The sequence below is a fragment of the Oryctolagus cuniculus genome, chromosome 5, assembly GCF_051225735.1.
Source record: "Oryctolagus cuniculus isolate XC-2025 breed Fujian yellow rabbit chromosome 5, ASM5122573v1, whole genome shotgun sequence".
Classification (NCBI taxonomy): Eukaryota; Metazoa; Chordata; class Mammalia; order Lagomorpha; family Leporidae; genus Oryctolagus; species Oryctolagus cuniculus.
Genome location: NC_142871.1, coordinates 48,832,745 through 48,852,191, shown reverse-complemented (window position 1 = coordinate 48,852,191; position 19,447 = coordinate 48,832,745). Strand labels below are relative to the sequence as shown.

The 19,447-nt window shown below is 40.6% G+C and overlaps 1 protein-coding gene across 4 annotated transcripts in view; it reads right to left on the bottom strand.

Moving 5' to 3' along the window:
• Nucleotides 1–19,447, bottom strand: part of TBC1D32 (TBC1 domain family member 32) — a 276,080-nt gene that overhangs the window by 151,200 nt on the left and 105,433 nt on the right. For all 4 annotated transcript variants that reach the window (XM_070073655.2, XM_070073650.2, XM_070073652.2 and 1 more), the window contains 2 exons: nucleotides 11,825–11,943; nucleotides 10,672–10,788 (listed from right to left, as the gene is read on the bottom strand). In XM_070073655.2, the coding sequence (XP_069929756.2) occupies nucleotides 10,672–10,788; nucleotides 11,825–11,943 (236 nt within the window). The remainder of the gene's footprint in view (nucleotides 1–10,671; nucleotides 10,789–11,824; nucleotides 11,944–19,447) is intronic.

Sequence of the window (19,447 nt, the reverse complement as noted above, 5' to 3'; positions counted from 1 at the left end):
TATTATGTTTAATTTGATTTAATCTAAATTTAAATAGTAACATGTACCTGGTGGCTACTGAACTGAAGATTAAAATATACGAGGAAGAGCCGGTGCTGTGGCGTAGCAGGTAAACCCACTGCTTGAGATGCCGGCATCCTATATGGGGACCAGTTCGTGTCCCAGCTGCTCTACTTCCAATCCAGCTCTCTGCTATGGCCTGAGAAAGCAGTGGAAGATGGCCCAAGTCCTTGGGCCCCTGCATCCATGTGGGAGACCCAGAGGAAGCTTCTGGCTCCTGGCTTCAGATCAGCACAATCTGGGGCTGAACCAGTGTATGGAAGATTTCTCTCTCTCTCTCTCTCTCTGTCTCTGTCTCTCTCCCTCCCTCCCTGCCTCTGCCTCTCTGTGTAACTCTGACTTTCAAATAAATACATAAATCTTTATTTATATATATATATATATGTATATATACACATATACACACACAAGAAGAAAAGAGGAGATTTATATGGAACACTAATATTCCATAAATGCATCAATATATATTAGAATCATAGATTTATTTCCTGTAATTTCATTTTTTATGACAAGAAAAAAAAACAAACAATCTCACTAAGTTTAAAACCTACTGAAACAAACCCATCTATCAATTTAGTGGTTAACCAGGAAAAGCATAGACTTACTTACCCACATCAGGTGATTTTCAAACACTATTGTGGCAGGCGTTTAGCCCAGTGATTAAGACTCCAGGTGAAGCACTCATGCCCCAGACTAGCGTTTCTGGATGCAATACCTGGCTCTGCTCTTGATTCAAGCTTCCTGCTAATTCAGGTTCTGGAGAGAGCAGTGACAGCTCAAGTAATTGGGTTCCTGCTGCCCACACTGCAAACCTGGACTGAGTCCCCAGCACTGGGCTTCAGCACAGTTTCAGCCCACTGGGGGCATTTGAGGAGAAACACATCAGATGAGAGCCTTCTCTCTCAAGTAAATAAATAAAAACAAAAAATTTAAAAACCATAACATTTTGTTTTAAACTCCAAGTGGCATGCACTCTAAGGAAATAAAAAACTGCAGAGAAATGTCACTGTACAATCATTTATCTTATTTTACTTAGAAACTGTAATATGTCCATTATATGATTAAGTAAACAAGTAATTTTGTCCATGTTATGAACAGCTTAGGAATTAAGTTTTTCACTGAGACAGAAAATAAATGTAAGTAAATAAGCAAATAAGAAGAGATAAAACTGGAGTCTTGATTCATTTTTCTCTTAAATTTTAAATTAAAAAACTACTTATTCCCTTTGTCTCTCCATTGAAAGGACTATAAACTATAAATAATGACAACTTTTAGCATCAAACATTCTTAGTGCCTAGGCTATAGTTTCTAAGCAAAACTTCCTACTAAAATAAGGACTCTTTGGACATGGTCAAGTCTAAGTCCCAGGCAGAAAATGTATACAGTGAGTAGTGGGCAGTTGGCACAGTCACCACTAGGGACTCCCTCATCCTTTATCTGAGTGTGTGTGTTGGAGCTCTGGTTATTCTACTTCTGATCCAGTTCCCTGCTAATGCCCATCCTGGCAGGCAACAGAGGATTTCCCAAGCATTGGGAGACACAGATGAAGTTCTGAGCTTCTGGTTTCTTCCTTAGCCCCACCCTGGCTTTTATGAGCATTTGGGGAAGTAAACTAGTAGATGGATGATCTCTCTCTGTCTCCCTGTTTTTCAACTAAAATGAAAATAATAATTTTTGAAAAACAATGATATCATCTCATTTGCATCAAAGGAAAATACAAAATGATGCTAGAACTCCTAATATGAGAAATTAAGAAAACAAAATATCAAACACTAATGTGTACAAATCCAAAAGACTCAATAGGCAAAAAAGAATATCTTGGTCATCATAACAATAATCACTGCAAACACATACATATAAAACCAGAAATTCCTAACAATAATAACTGTAATACATCCCAACTGGAAGTTACTAGAGTATCAATTCATTCCTCTGAAAATTTACAAATAAATGAAGAGTAGAGAATTGACTCTGCCTTTACTGAAAGAACTGTATTTCAGGTTAACTTTATTAAATTCCTTATTGAAGAAATTCACTTAAATACAAAAAGAATAACAAAGGTAGAATTACCATTTCATACCTTCTTATGAAACAATGAATCAATACAACCTAAAACAAATAATTCGGTTTCTACAGAAAAATAACAAAAGGAGAGTGAGAACTGATTTAGAATCAAAGAGATTTAAAATACATAATGGCTGAATGCAATATATGGGCCTTGTTTGGATCATGATTTGAGCAACTTTAGGTAAGACAACTTTGAAACAGTGATAGAAGCGTCTATATAATTGTAAGTAAGACAACTTTGTTGTGAGACAACGATTCTAAGTAAGACAACTCTGAGACAGTGATAGAAGCTTCTATATATAAATGAATACTAGATACTATTCAGGGTTATAGGAATATTTTAGATATAATGTCACCATGATTTATACGGTAATTTAAAAAAAAAAAAAGTAAACCCAAATCAGTCATTATCATTTACAAATGCATGCCGAATTATTTATAGGCAGATTAATATGCCTTAAATATGCTTTATAGTTGCAGCTGTGGAAGTGGGTGAGTGGAAGGAAATTGGAATAGATGGATAAAACCTGACAGAATATTCATAAAAGCAGAAATTAATATATATATTTAGTATAGGGGAGTTCCTTATAGCATTTTTAATACAAATTTGAAAATGTTCATAAGAGAAAGACTACACATGTATACATATGCATATTCAAACACACACAACAGTACCTCAGTTAACTCCCTAAGATTACTGCCATAGGATTCCCATCAAAGAAAATAAAAATTAAACTTATTAATTCTTTCTGAGTAAATATGAAAAAGGAAAGTCTCAGAACTCATTAACAATCTACTCATTGGATGTACAGAGAAGATGGTGGAATAGTGAGGGTGCACACCGAAAGTCCAGGAAAAGATAGTTTAATAAAAGCAGAGTTACTGTAGCCTCAGGAAAAAGCTCAGGAAAAAATTGCAGAGGAAACACTTCCAGATCTAGTGGATGTGACACGGAGGACCTACGGGGAGAGCAAGGTCGCTCACCGCATGGAAGTCGAGCCACAGGAGCCGAGACGCAGAGTCTGCACCAGCGCTGGAAGAGGAGGTGAGACGAAAACCGCGGTAACCCGAGACATTAGCGGGGAAAGTCATAAAGAGCCTAGAGGGAACAAGGCCTAAAGCCCCACTGGGGAAAGCTCACCAGGCTGACTGAAGGAGAGAAAAAAATGAATAAATTAGGGGAACCGGCACAGACATTAGCCTATCTTTCCACTCAGCTTAAAAGCTGAGCAAGACAAAGAGCAGGCGCCATTTTACGTATGTAAAGCAGTGCCCGCCATTAGCCAAGCAGAAAAACCTAACTCTGGTCGGGAGAAATAACAGGTTAGGACCAAGTGAAAGTGTGGAGCTAACGAACTGAGACTGCGAAAATCGGGGGGGGGGGGGGGGATCACCGAGTACACAAACTCGGTAACCTTAGCAACCCAGTAAGAGACTGTGGAGAAACTTGAGACCACACTGAGGGCTACATAAACTCTTTGTGTGGTCCCAGAGGTGAGCAGACTAATACTTACCACTACCAGATTTCATACATCAAATACCCTCAATTCCACTCACCTGTGTGGAATTACTTCCCAACTGAGTCAAAAAAAAAAAAAAAAAAAAAAAAAAAAGAGAGAGAGAGAGAACAACCTGGGTGAGTCACCTCTGGCACACCCTTAACCCTGAAGAATAAAACAGAGCTCTCTGGCCACACCCATCACAGCCTCTAAGGATCCATCAAAAGCAGAGAGTCCACTTAATCTAGAGTCATAATATAATGACAAAAAGCACAACACTGAAGAAATCAAACAATATCTCCACAATGCCAAACAAACACAGAAACCGAGGTAACAAGAACAAGGAAGACACTATGATGCCCCAAATGAAAAAGACACCCCAATTCAAGATTATGAAGATGATGAGAGAGAAGAAATGCAAGAAAAGGATCTCAAAAAGTTAATAAGAACATTAAGAAGTTCTCAAAAACAAATTCTTGAACTACAGAAATCCTTAATGGACAAGATAGAACATCTCTCTCACGCAAATGAAATATTAAGGAGGAATCAAAATGAAACGAAACAACTAGTACAACAGGAAACTGTGATAGTGACGAGAAATCATAATGAAATGAAGAATTCAATAGATCAAATGACAAACACATTAGAGAGCCTTAAAAGCAGAATGGGTGAAGCAGAAGACAGAATATAGGACTTAGAAGATAGAGCACAGGAAAGGATACAGTCAGACCAAAGAAAAGAAGAGGAAATTAGAAATCTGAAAAATATTGTCTGGAATCTACAGGATACTATTAAAAAAAAAAAAACAACATTCAGGTTCTAGGAGTTCCTGAAGGCATGGAGAGGGAGAAAGGATTAGAAAGCCTTTTTAGTGAGATAATAGCAGAAAATTTCCCAGGTTTGGAGAAGGACAGACACATCCTAGTACAGGAAGCTCATAGAACCCCTAGTAAACATGACCAAAAGAGATCCTCACCACGACACGTTGTAATTAAACTCTCCACAGTGAAACATAAAGAAAAGATCCTAAAATGTTCAAGAGAGAAACGTCATATTGCTCTCAGAGGATCTCCAATTAGAATCAAAGTACACTTCTCATCAGAAACACTACAAGCTAGGAGGGAATGGCGAGATATAGCCCAGGTACTAAGAGAGAACAACTGCCAGCCCAGAATATTATATCCTGCAAAGCTATCATTTGTGAATGAAGGTGAAATAAAGACCTTTCATAGAAAACAGAAACTGAAAGAATTTGTCGCCACTGGTCCAGCCCTGCAAAAGATGCTTACAGATGTGTTGCACACAGAAACACAGAAACACGGTCACCAACATGAAAGAAGGTAAAGGAAGGAAACCTCACAGCAAAAGATCACAAGGAATTCAAAGCATATATTGGAAAATATCTTTGGCAAATGGCAGGGCAAAGTTACCACTTATCATTAGTCACATTCAACGTGAATGGCCGGAACTGTCCAGTTAAAAGACACCGATTGGCTGATTGGGTTAAGGAACAAAACCCATCTATTTGCTGCTTACAAAAAACGCATCTTTCCAACAAAGATCCATACAGACTGAAAGTGAAAGGCTGGAAAAAGATATACCATTCCAACAGAAACGAAAAAAGAGCGGGGATAGCCATCTTAATATCGGACAACATAAACTTTACCACAAAGACTGTTAGGAGAGACAAAGAGGGGCATTATATAATGATTAAGGGATCAATAAAACAGGAAGATATAACGATTATCAATGTATATGCACCTAATTACAGGGCACCGGTATATTTAAAAGATTTGTTAACAGACTTAAAGGGAGACTTAGACCCAAATACAACAGTACTGGGGGACTTCAATAATCCACTCTCAGAAATAGACAGATCAACAGGACAGAAGATCAACAAGGATACAGTAGATTTAAATGACACTATAGCCCAAATGGATCTAACAGATATCCACAGAACTTTTCATACTAATCAGAAAGTGTTTACATTCTTCTCAGCAGTACATGGAACCTTCTCTAGGATTGACCACATACTAGGCCATAAAGCAAGTCTCAGCAAATTCAAAAGAATTAGAATCATATGACGCAGCATCTCAGACCATAAAGGAATGAAGTTGGAAATTAGCAACTCAGCAATCCCTAGAGCATATGCAAACACATGAAGATTGAACAACATGTTCCAGAATGAACAATGGGTCATAGAAGAAAATAAAAGAGAAATCAAAAATTTTCTGGAAGTAAATGAGGATAACAGCACAACATACCAAAACTTATGGGATACAGCAAAAGCAGTGTTGAGAGGAAAGTTTATATCAATAGGTGCCTACATCAAGAAATTGGAAAGGCACCAAAGAGATGAGCTTTCAATGAATCTCAAGGATCTAGAAAATCTGCAGCAAACCAGACCCAAATCTAGTAGGAGAAGTGAAATAATTAAAACCAGAGAAGAAATCAACAGGATTGAATCCAAAAAAAATTCCAAAAAATAAGACAAACAAGGAGCGGGTTTTTTGAAAAAATAAACAAAATTGACACCCCATTGGCCCAACTAACTAAAAAGAGAAAAGACACAAATCAATAAAATCAAAGATGAAAAAGGAAACGTAACAACAGACACCACAGAAATAAAAAGAATCATCAGAAATTACTACAAGGACTTGTATGCCAGCAAACAGAAAAACCTATCAGAAATGGATAGATTCCTGGACACATGCAACCTACCTAAATTGAACCAGGAAGACATAGAAAACCTAAACAGACCCATAACTGAGACAGAAATTCAAACAGTAATAAAGGCCCTCATAACAAAGAAAAGCCCAGGACCAGATGGATTCACTGCTGAATTCTACCAGACATTTAAAGAAGAACTAACTCCAATTCTTCTCAAACTATTCAGAACATTCGAAAAAGAGGGAATCCTCCCAAATTCTTTCTATGAAGACAGCATTACCTTAATCCCTAAGCCGGAAAAAGATGCAGCATTGAAAGAGAATTACAGACCAATATCCCTGATGAACATAGATGCAAAAATCCTCAATAAAATTCTCGCCAATAGAATGCAACAACACATCAGAAAGATCATCCACCCAGAACAAGTGGGATTTATACCTGGTATGCAGGGATGGTTTAATGTGAGCAAAACAATCAATGTGATTCACCACATTAACAGACTGCAAAAGAAAAACCATATGATTATCTCAATAGACGCCGAGAAAGCATTTGATAAAATACAACACCCGTTCATGATGAAAACTCTAAGCAAACTGGGTTTGGAAGGAACATTCCTCAATACAATCAAAGCAATCTATGAAAAACCCATGGCCAACATCCTATTGAATGGGGAAAAGTTGGAAGCATTTCCACTGAGATCTGGTACCAGACAGGGATGCCCATTCTCACCACTGCTATTCAATATAGTTCTGGAAGCTTTAGCCAGAGCCATCAGGCAAGAAAAAGAAATTAAAGGGATACAAATTGAGAAGGAAGAACTCAAACTATCCCTCTTTGCAGATGATATGATTCTTTATTTAGGGGACCCAAAGAAATCTACTAAGAGATTATTGGAACTCATAGAAGAGTTTGACAAAGTAGCAGGGTATAAAATCAATGCACAAAAATCAACAGCCTTTGTATACACAGGCATGCCATGGCTGAGGAAGAACTTTTAAGATCAATCCCATTCACAACAGCTACAAAAACAATCAAATACCTTAGAATAAACTTAACCAAGGACGTTAAAGATCTCTACGATGAGAATTACAAAACCTTAAAGAAAGAAATAGAAGAGGATACCAAAAAATGGAAACATCTTCCATGCTCATGGATTGGAAGAATCAATATCATCAAAATGTCCATTCTCCCAAAAGCAATTTATAAATTCAATGCAATACCAATCAAGATACTGAAGACCTTCTTCTCAGATCTGGAAAAAAATGATGCTGAAATTCATATGGAGACACAGGAGACCTCAAATAGCTAAAGCAATCTTGTACAAAAAAACAAACCCGGAGGCATCACAATACCAGATTTCAGGACATACTACAGGGCAGTTGTTATCAAAATAGCATGGTACTGGTACAGATACAGATGGATAGACCAATGGAACAGAATAGAAACACCAGAAATCAATCCAAACATCTACAGCCAACTCATATTTGATCAAGGATCCAAAACCAATCCCTGGACTAAGGACAGTCTATTCAATAAATGGTGCTGGGAAAATTGGATTTCCACGTGCAGAATCATGAAGTGCAAAAATTCACTCAACATGGATTAAAGACCTAAATCTACAACCCGACACCATCAAATTATTAGAGAACATTGGAGTACCCTGCAAGATATAGGTACCGGCAAAGACTTCTTGGAAAAGACCCCAGTGGCACAGGCTGTCAAAGCCAATATTAACATTTTGGATTGCATCAAATTGAGAAGTTTCTGTACTGCAAAAGATACAGTCAGGAAAGTGAAGAGGCAACTGACAGAATGGGAAAAAATATTTGCAAACTATGCAACAGATAAAGGGTTGATAACCAGAATCTACACAGAGATCAAGAAACTCCACAACATCAAAACAAACAACCCACTTAAGAGATGGGCCAAGGACCTCAATAGACATTTTTCAAAAGAGGAAATCCAAAGGGCCAACAGACACATGAAAAAATGTTCAAGGTCACTAGCAATCAGGGAAATGCAAATCAAAACCACAATGAGGTTTCACCTCACCCCGGTTAGAATGGCTCACATACAGAAATCTACCAACAATAGATGCTGGAGAGGATGTGGGGAAAAGGGGACACTAACCCACTGTTGGTGGGAATGCAAACTGGTCAAGCTACTATGGAAGTCAGTCTGGAGATTCCTCAGAAACCTGAATACAACCCTACCATACAACCCAGCCATCCCACTCCTGGGAATTTACCCAAAGGAAATTAAATTGGCAAACAAAACAGCTGTCTGCACATTAATGTTTATTGCAGCTCCTTTCACAATAGCTAAGACCTGGAACCAACCCAAATACCCATCAACAGTAGACTGGATAAAGAAATTATGGGACATGTACTCTATAGAATACTATACAGCAGTCAAAAACAATGAAACCCAGTCATTTACAACAAGATGGATGAATCTGGAAAACATTATGCTGAGTGAATTAAGCCAGTCCCAAAGGGACAAATATCATATATTCTCCCTGTTCGGTGACAACTAACTGAGCACCAAAGGGGAAACCTGTTGAAGTGAAATGGACACTATAAGAAACAGTGACTTGATCAGCTCTTGTCCTGACGGTTGATGTACAATTTAATATTTTATCCCTTTTAGTGTTTTTTTTTTCTACTTAATACTATTGGTTGAACTCTGCAATTAATGCACAATTATTCTTAGGTGTTTAAATTTTGCTGAAAAGTGATCCCTGTTAAATATAAGAGTGGGAATAAGAGAGGGGGGAGAGGTACAATTTGGGACATGCTCAAGCTGACTTGCCCCAAATGGTGGAGTTAGAGACATACCAGGGGATTCCAATACAATCCCTTCAAGGTTGTATGGACCAATGCCATCTCACTAGTCAAAGTGATCAGTTTCAGTTCACAATTGATCATATTGATAGGTCTAAGAGTCAAAGGGATCACATAAACAAGACTAGTGTCTCCTAATACTAACTGATAGAATAAAAAACGGAGAGAATGATCCAACATGGGAAGCGAGATACACAGTAGACTCATAGAATGGCAGATGTCCTAAATAGCACTCTGGTCTCAGAATTAGCCCTTAAGGCATTCCGATCTGGCTGAAGAGCCCATGAGAGTATTTTAGGCATGGAAAGCCAACAATCTGGCAAAAAAAAAAAAAAAAAAAAAAAAAAAAAAAAAAAAAACTAAATGAAAGATCTCCACAAGTGAGAAAGTGAGATCCCATTAGAAAGAACGGGCTGTCAAAGAAGGAGGTATCTTTCTCTGAAGGGAGGAGAGAACTTCCACTTTGACTATGACCTTGTCTAAATAATATCGAAGTGGCAAACTCAAAAGGCTTCCATAGCCTTGGCAATTCATGACTGGAGCCTAGGATGATTACTGATGCCTTAAACAAGAGTGTCAATTTGTTAGGTCAACAACAGGAGTCACTGTGCACGTACTCCTCATGTAGGATCTCTGTCCTTAATGTGTTGTTCAATGTGAATTAATGCTATAACCAGTACTCAAACAGTATTTTACACTTTATGTTCTGTGTGTGTGCAAACTGCTGAAATCTTGACTTAATATATGCTAAATTGATCTTCTGTATATAAAGAGAATTGAAAATGAATCTTGATGTGAATGGAATGGGAGAGGGAGTGGGAGATTGGAGGGTTATGGGTGAGAGGGAAGTTATGGAAGGGAAAAAGCCATTGTAATCCATAAACTGTACTTTGGAAATTTATATTTACTAAATAAAAGTTATAAAAAATAATGGAATTTCATTATCAAGTAAATCTTTACTAATCCAAATTCTTATATGCATATGCACATGTTCATGCATATTTAATTCATACACTTAGCCTAATATAAGGACCTAAATATCTCTGAATGACTGAATTATTATTCACCTGGGTAACTTTGTAAGTATAATATAAGTCTTAAGTTAAATAAATATGCATATATAGCCCTCATGGGCCAACAATATGTAGCTCATTAAAACAGAAGCAAAAATTTATTCAACTCCTTGGATATAATTTATCCCTAATTATCCTAACCAATGAAGGCACAGTATTGGTATGACCAGTAATACAATGGAGTTATTTAAATGAAATTCATACATACACTTCTATTTATGTCAAGTCTCTTTCCTAGTTGGGGAGTTAGCCTTGTATTCTGATAGATATTGGGACTACTAGGCAGCACAGGTCAAAGGTGGAATTAGTAAATATTCAATTTGAAAATCCATAGGTAAATTACCAAATCAGGTTTTAAAAGTCATTAAATAGTGGGAATGGTTTACCACCAGTCCATCTTTATTACCAATCTCAAGCAGTAATATTCATAAAAGAAAAATATTAAAGAGAATGACTTACAATAATACATGTTGGTACTTCACGAAGAGAATACTCTGCTTTATTAGGAAGATCTTTGTTGCCTACCAACTCATACACAGCAGGATAAGATAACAAGTTCACCAGTGCTAGAAAAGACTAAGGGTCAAAAAAAGAATCATTTAGATCATTTACATCCACAATAGTTATTAATGTAAAGTTTTATAGCTGTATGGCTGTGGTGTCTAATATCTAAAATAAACCTAATTAATCCCCATAAATATGAAATACCTACATATATGGTACAAAAGAATTAACAACAATCTACAGGCTGACAATACACCTGGGCCATCTGCTGCTGTTTTCAGCTGCATCATCAGGGAGCCGAATTGGAAGAGGAGCAGCTGGGATTGGAATTATCATTCATATCAGATGCTGGCATTGCAGGCAGTGGCTTTTAACCCCCTGTGCCACAATGCCAGCCTTTTAGAGTAACTTTCTGATTTTTCTGTTAGGAAATATTTTTAGTACATCTCTGGTACAGTATATATAACTGATAACTTTGTCATTCAAAAAACCCGCAAGTCCTGGAGTGCAGCCTCTCTCTGCCTTTCAAATAGCAGAGAGAGGTCCAACATTCCAGAAAGAATAACTTCTGAAATGCTGAGAGGTTTGGGGTGGTTTTTTGTTTGTTTGTTTGTTTCGGTTTTTTTTTTTTCATCTTTGGAGATTTTAAAAACAATTTTATGGTATCCATTGAGTGAAAATTGTTGAGGCTGGCATAGAGTCAAAAGTCTGAAGAAGTTTAGAGAATATACTAAGTAAATAAATGTCATAGAATTATAACAGAATATTGTATAGGGGAAAAGCATCCTAGATTTTGTGTAGGTTGGTTAATTTTCTTTTTTTTTTCAGGGATTTTTTTGTAGCATGCTTGATGTGTTATTACTGTTTATTAAGAGAGAAGAATTCTAATAAAAAACAATGTGAAAGAAAAGCATCTTTGCAAAATATTTTTTCCCAAAGAATACTGGTATTTCTATTCCTCACAAAATTTATTTTGAAAACTGAAAGAGAGAAAAAGCATACTTAGGAAATACTGCTAGTTGTAACTGAAAAGAGACGAAAAGTCTGAATAAAGTCATTTCTGTGACACACATTTCAAATCTGTATCTTAAGTAAAGTAACTGCTTACCTTTTGACAGCTTCGGTCAATAGGATCCACTGGAGTAGGTCTGGGATGAGTCACCCTCACATCATCTCTTCCACATTCCAGATTGGACCACAGTTCAGTTATAAGTGCATTAATAAACCCTAGAAAGAATTGTTTTATATCACATTTATAAAATTTATTCAGATAACAGAGGAAAGATATGATTATCCTTCTGTCAAGACTGCTTCACTCTGACAGAAAAAAAATAATCTCTACCCTTCATAGAAACGAAATCTGCTGTTATTGACATATTTTGTGATACATCATTATCATAAAACTTTGCGATGACTATTTTTTAAATTTTTAATAGACTAATTGTACAAATTGTACAGGAGGTGGAGCCAAGATGGCGGAATATTGAGGTCGCGCACTGGAGATACTGTAGTTTCAGGGAAAGGCTTGGGGGAAAAAATTGCAGAGGAAACTCTTCCGGATCTAGTGGATGACACGGAGGACCTACAGGGAGAGCAAGGATGCCCATGGCTTGGGAGCCCAGTTGCGGAATCTACGCACCAGTGCTGGAAGGGGAGATGAGGTCAGTAGCCCGAGACATTGGTGGGGAAACGGCAGAAAGAGCCTAGAGGAACGAGGCTTGAAGCCCCACTGGGGAAAGTTCACCAGGCTATCTAGAGGAGAGGAAAAATAAATAAATAAAAGGGACCAGCACGGACATGAGCCTGTCTCTCTACTCAGCTTAAAAAGGCAAGCAAGACAAAGAGCAGGTGCCATTTTGGACATAGATGAAGAGTCAATCACCATCAAACAAATAGAAAAACCTGACTCTGGTGGGGAGAAATAACAGGAGGCTAGGACCTAGTGAAGGTGTGGAGCTAATGAACTGAGACTGTGAAAATTTGAGGGGGGGCCAGAGAACTCACCGAGTACACAAACTCGGTAACATGGGCAACCTGGTGGGAGACTGCAAGGAAATTTCAGATCACACGGAGGACTGCATAGATCCTTTGTGTGGTCCTTGCGGCAGAGCAGACAAATATTATACCCACAGAGGCCAGATTTCATACATTGATGACCCTCAGTTCCGCTCAGCTGTGCGGAAATACTTCCCTTCTGAGTAAAACAAAGAGAGAGCGAAAGGGAGAGAGAGAGAGAACAACATGGGTGTGTCACCTTTGGCACATCCTTAACCCTGAAGAACCAAAGAGAGAGCTCTGGCCACACCCATTACATGCCTCTAAGAATCCATCAAAAGCAGACAGTCCACTTAATCCAGAGTCATAGTATAACAAGAAAAAACACCACACCGAAGAAACCAAAGAATATCACCACAATGACAAGCAACAAACACAGAAACTGAGGAAACAAGAGCAAGGAAGAAACTATGATGCCCCTAGATGGCGGAATAGGAAGGGAGCACACTGATAGTCCGGGGAGAGACAGTTTAATAAAAGTGGAGATACTGCAGGTTCAAGGAAGAGTAGGGGAGGAAACAGCAGAAGAAACTCTTCCGGAATGCGTGATTCACAGTGGACATGCGTGGAGAGCGTGAGAGCCCACAGTTCGGGACACCAGCAGCAGACTCAACACACCAAGCTGGAACGCGAGGTGAGCCGAACCTCAATAGCCCGAGACACCGGCAGGCAAGCGGAGAGAGGAGACGAGAGGGAACGACCCCCCCGGGGGGGGGGGGGGGGAAGTACACCAGGCTAACTGGAAGAGAGAGAGAGAAAAAAAAAAAGGTGACTGCTACGGACACGGGTTTCTCTCTCTCCGCTCACCTCTCAAGGGCGAGCAAGACAAAGAGCAGGCGCCATCTTGGACATACGTCATAAGCAGAGCGACCTCAGGTCTGCACCGGCCCTGAGCCTAGCAGAAAAACCTGACTCTGGGCGGGGCGAATTAACAGGAGATTAGGACCTAGTAAATTTGTGGTGCTACTGAACTGAGACTGTGAAAAAAGAGACGGTGGGGGAGAGAACTCACGGAATTCACGTGAGTACTCTCCAGAGACAATACAATTCCATAACTTTGGCAACCCAGTGGGAGACTGAAGGAGAATTTGAGCCCACTCTGAGGGCAGAACAGATTCCCTGTGTGGTCCTTGGGAAAGAGCTTCCGATCTCTGGCTCCTGTGGGTATATCATTTGCCTGCTAACTACCTCCAACTTCGTTCAGCTGTGTGGAATTACTTCCCTTTTGAATCAAAAAAAGAAAGAGAGAGAGAGAGAGAGAGGTTTACCACGCCTAACCTGGGAGTGTCACTTTTGGCAAACCAAACAGAGCTCTCAGGCCACACCCATCTCAAGCATCTAAGGCTCCATCAAAAACAGACAGTCCATTTAATCTAGTGTCATAGTATAACGACAAAAAGCACAACACTGAAGAAATCAAACAATATCTCCACAATGCCAAATAACAAATGCAAAAAACGAGGTAATAGAAACAAGGAAGTCACCATGACGACCCCAAATGAAAAAGACACCCCAATTCAAGATTATGAAGATGATGAGATAGAAGAAATGCAAGAAGCAGATCTCAAAAAATTGATAAGAACATTAAGAAGTTCTCAAAAACAAATTCTTGAACTACAGAAATCCTTAATGGACAAGGTAGAAAATCTCTCTCGTGAAAATGAAATATTAAGGAGGAATCAAAATGAAACAAAACATAGAATGGCAGATGTCCTAAACTGCACTCTGGCCTCAGAATCAGCCCTAAAGGCATTCGGAGCTGGCTGAAAAGCTCATGAGAGTATTTCAGGCATGGAAAGCCAAGACACTCTGGCAAAAGATCTCTGCGAGTGAGATCCCAGTGGAAAGAACAGGTCATCAAAGAAGGAGGTACCTTTCTCTGAAGGGAGGAGAGAACCTCCACTTTGACTATGACCTTGTCTAAACAAGATAAGAGTTGGAGAACTCAGAGGGCTTCCATAGCCTTGGAAACTCATGACTGGAGCATAGGGAGATTACTGATGCCATAGACAGGAGTGTCAATTGGTAAAGTCAACAACAGGAGTCACTGTGCACTTACTCCTCATGTAGGATCTCTGTCCTTAGTGTGCTGTACATTGAGATTTAATGCTATAATGAGTACTCAAACAGTATATTTCACTTTGTGTTTCTATGGGGGTGCAAACTGTTGAAATCCTTACTTAATGCATACTAAACTGATCCTCTGTAAAAAAAAAAAAAAAAAAAAAAAAAAAAAAAAAAAAAGAAATTATCAATTCCCAACTTGACTCTCACTGGGATTAAACATGACAATAGGTCTGCTCTGATTTCATCATCATTTAAAAAATCATCTATTATTTTTCACTTTATGTTTCTGTGTGGGAGCAAACTGTTGAAATCCATACTTAATGTATACTAAGCTGATCTTCTGTATATTAAGATAATCGAAAATGAATCTTGATGTGAATGGAAGGGGAGAGGGAGTGGGAAGGGGGAGGGTTGTGGGTGGGAGGGACGGTGTGGGGGGGAGGCCATTGTAGTCCATAAGTCGTACTTTGGAAATTTATATGCATTAAATAAAAGTTAAAAAAAAAAAGTAAAAAAAAAAAATGAAACAAAACAACTAGTACAACAGGAAACTGTGATAGTGATGAGAAATCATAATGAAATGAAGAATTCAATAGATCAAATGACAAACACAATAGAGAGCCTTACAAACACAATGGGTGAAGCAGAAGAGAGAATATCAGACTTAGAAAACAGAGAACAGGAAAGGATACAGTCAGACCAAAGAAAAGAAGAGGAAATTAGAAATCTAAAACATATTGTCAGGAATCTACAGGATACTATTAAAAAAAACAACATTCAGGTTCTAGGAGTTCCTGAAGGCATGGAGAGGGAGAAAGGATTAGAAGGCCTTTTTAGTGAGATATTAGCAGAAAATTTCCCAGGTTTGGAGAAGGACAGAGAAATCCTAGTACAGGAAGCTCACAGAACCCCTAATAAAAACGACCAAAAGAGACCCTCACCACGACACGTTGTAATTAAACTCTCCACAGTGAAACATAAAGAAAAGATCCTAAAATGTGCAAGAGAGAAACGTCAAATTACTCTCAGAGGATCTCCAATCAGACTCACAGCTGACTTCTCATCAGAAACCCTACAAGCTAGGAGGGAATGGCGAGATATAGCCCAGGTACTAAGAGAGAACAACTGCCAGCCCAGAATATTATATCCTGCAAAGCTATCATTTGTGAATGAAGGTGAAATAAAGACTTTTCATAGCAAACAGAAATTGAAAGAATTTGTTGCCACTCGTCCAGCCCTGCAAAAGATGCTTACAGATGTGTTGCACACAGAAACACAGAAACACGGTCACCAACATGAAAGAAGGTAAAGGAAGGAAACCTCACAGCAAAAGATCACAAGGAATTCAAAGCATATATTGGAAAATATCTTTGGCAAATGGCAGGGCAAAGTTACCACTTATCATTAGTCACATTCAACGTGAATGGCCGGAACTGTCCAGTTAAAAGACACCGATTGGCTGATTGGGTTAAGGAACAAAACCCATCTATTTGCTGCTTACAAGAAACGCATCTTTCCAACAAAGATCCATACAGACTGAAAGCGAAAGGCTGGAAAAAGATATACCATGCCAACAGAAATGAAAAAAGATCGGGCGTAGCCATCTTAATATCGGATAACATAAACTTTACCACAAAAACTGTTAAGAGTGACAAAGAGGGACACTATATAATGATTAAGGGATCAATACAACAAGAAAATATAACAATTATCAATGTATATGCACCTAATTACAGGGCACCGATTTATCTAAAAGATTTGTTAACAGACTTAAAGGGAGACTTAGAACCCAATACAATAGTACTGGGGGACTTCAATACTCCACTCTCAGAAATAGACAGATCAACAGGACAGAAGATCAACAAGGATACAGTAGATTTAAATGACACTATAGCCCAAATGGATCTAACAGATATATACAGAACTTTCAATCCTACAGCTAAAGATTTTGCATTCTTCTCAGCAGTACATGGAACCTACTCTAGGATTGACCACATATTAGGCCATAAGGCAAGTCTCAGCAAATTCAAAAGAATTAGAATCATACCATGCAGCTTCTCAGACCATAAAGGAATGAAGTTGGAAATTAGCACCTCAGGAATCCCTAGAGCATACGCAAACACATGGAGATTGAACAACATGCTCCTGAATGAACAATGGGTCATAAAAGAAATTAAAAGAGAAATCAAAAATTTTCTGGAAGTAAATGAGGATAACAGCACAACATACCAAAACTTATGGGACGCATCAAAAGCGGTGTTAAGAGGAAAGTTTATATCAATAGATGCCTGTCGCTCCCCGTCTTCGTGGAGGAACGACACAGGACCCTGCGTTGTTCTTTCGTCTTCTCGGCCCTCCCCGGGTTTGCTGCTGATTTTTCCCGGGTTGGCTACCGACCCTTCCACCTCCGTGGAAGGGCAGTTCCCCCTGCCACCTTCCCCACTTCCACAGGGGAGCGGCACACCGCCGGCCGGCTCTCTCGGGGGCTGCTCAGGTGTTCCTTCAGATAGATGCTCCTGGTGCATGTTGTCTCTCTCCTCCTTTATAGTCCTCTTCCGCCAATCCCAACTCTGCTACCCACACGCCGAGTACGCTGCTCTCCTCCAATCAGGAGCAGGTCCTGCTGCTTATTGGTTGAACTGGAGGCAGCTGTGTAGAAGCTGTTTCCTCCTCTCCCAGCGCCATATTGTGGGAGAGCAGATGCATAGAATAAGTCTTAATTCGAGTAACTTAGTCTAGTCCGAGTTGCTCCCAGTTGCTCCCCACAGATCCCCCTATCTTTTTATTTTTGGCGTTGATACGCGCCTGTCTTCAGTGCCCCGTGGCACACACTCTGCTCTGCTTGCTAGAGTTGCCCACAGGTGCTTACAAGCCCTACCAATCAGGCAAACCGAATCCGGGTCATCTCTTCGCCATGTTGTGTGGAGGTTTTTTAGGCGCTGGTGCGTGCCTGTGTTCGGTGCCCTGCAGCGCATGCTCTGCTCTGCTAGAACTGCCTGCAGGTGCTTACAAGCCCTACCAATCAGGCAAACCGAATCCAAGCCCTCTCATTGCCATCTTGTGGGGAGACTTATTGGTATTGATAACGTGCCTGTCTTCGGTGACCTGCGGCGCATAAGCTGCTAGCCGCCCGCAGGTGCTCACCACCTCCCTAATCAGGCAGACCGAATCCAATCTCTCTCATTGCCGTGCGTGTTGTGGGGAGGCCTTATTTTTCTCTATTTCTCTATCTCCGGGCATTCCTATTTCTCCTATTTTACTTCTATCTGCCAGCATTCCTATTTCTCTCATTTTACTTCTAAACTTCTGTTTCTCTTATCCCTGCGGCATCCCGGCGCCCGCCCCGAGGCTGCTTCTCGGCGCCTCGCCCGGCGGCGGGTTCCCAGCTCTACGCCGCTTCAGCCCGCGCTTCTCTCATCTGCGCGGCTTCCCGGCGCCCGCCCTGCGGCGGGTTCCCAGCTCTGCGTGGCTCAGCTTCGCACGCTCCGCGGTCTGCACAGCCTTCGCACCTGCACCACGGCTATCGCGCTAGCCCCACATTCCCTATCTATCCGCGCCCCACGTGCTCTCTCTGCGCGCGGCGGCTTCCGCGAGTCACACAGCCCAGCTCACGTTTCCGCCACCGGCATTCAGTCCAAGTTCCCCGGGCTAACCTGGCGAATTCCAACCTGGCGGCCCACGTCTCTGCCTCTGGTTCCAGATTTTCGCCTTTTGCTCCCCGGGCTGACTTGAAGAATTCCAAGATAGCTTACGTCTCTGCCTCGGCCTGCCCCCGCGGCTTCAATTTCCCTAACATTTTTCTCTACCCGGTATGTTTCCCTAACTTTTCTTCCAACAACAATATTCCCCTCTCATTTCTCCCGGTTTCTCCCCACAGTCCGCATCCGAGTCCAAGCCTCCTCCAGGTTTCACTTTCGCTTTCAATCTCCTAGCTTCCCCGCCATAGTCCGCATCCAAGTCTATGAAAGCTTTCACTTTCTCTTTCAATCCTAACTTCTTTCCCACAGTCCATCTCCGAGTCTATGCCTAGCCTTTCAATAGCTTCTTCCGGCACCTTTTCCGTCCGGCTTTTCCCTAGGCTCTTTGCTAGCCTCTCTCTCCGGTATTTTTCCACTTCTTCCTGCTTCTTCCAACCTAGGTTTCCTATCCGAGTCACGGCACCATTGTCGCTCCCCGTCTTCGTGGAGGAACGACACAGGACCCTGCGTTGTTCTTTCGTCTTCTCGGCCCTCCCCGGGTTTGCTGCTGATTCTTCCCGGGTTGGCTACCGACCCTTCCACCTCCGTGGAAGGGCAGTTCCCCCTGCCACCTTCCCCACTTCCACAGGGGAGCGGCACACCGCCGGCCGGCTCTCTCGGGGGCTGCTCAGGTGTTCCTCAGGTGTTCCTGGTGCATGTTGTCTCTCTCCTCCTTTATAGTCCTCTTCCGCCAATCTCAACTCTGCTACCCACACGCCGAGTACGCTGCTCTCCTCCAATCAGGAGCAGGTCCTGCTGCTTATTGGTTGAACTGGAGGCAGCTGTGTAGAAGCTGTTTCCTCCTCTCCCAGCGCCATATTGTGGGAGAGCAGATGCATAGAATAAGTCTTAATTCAAGTAACTTAGTCTAG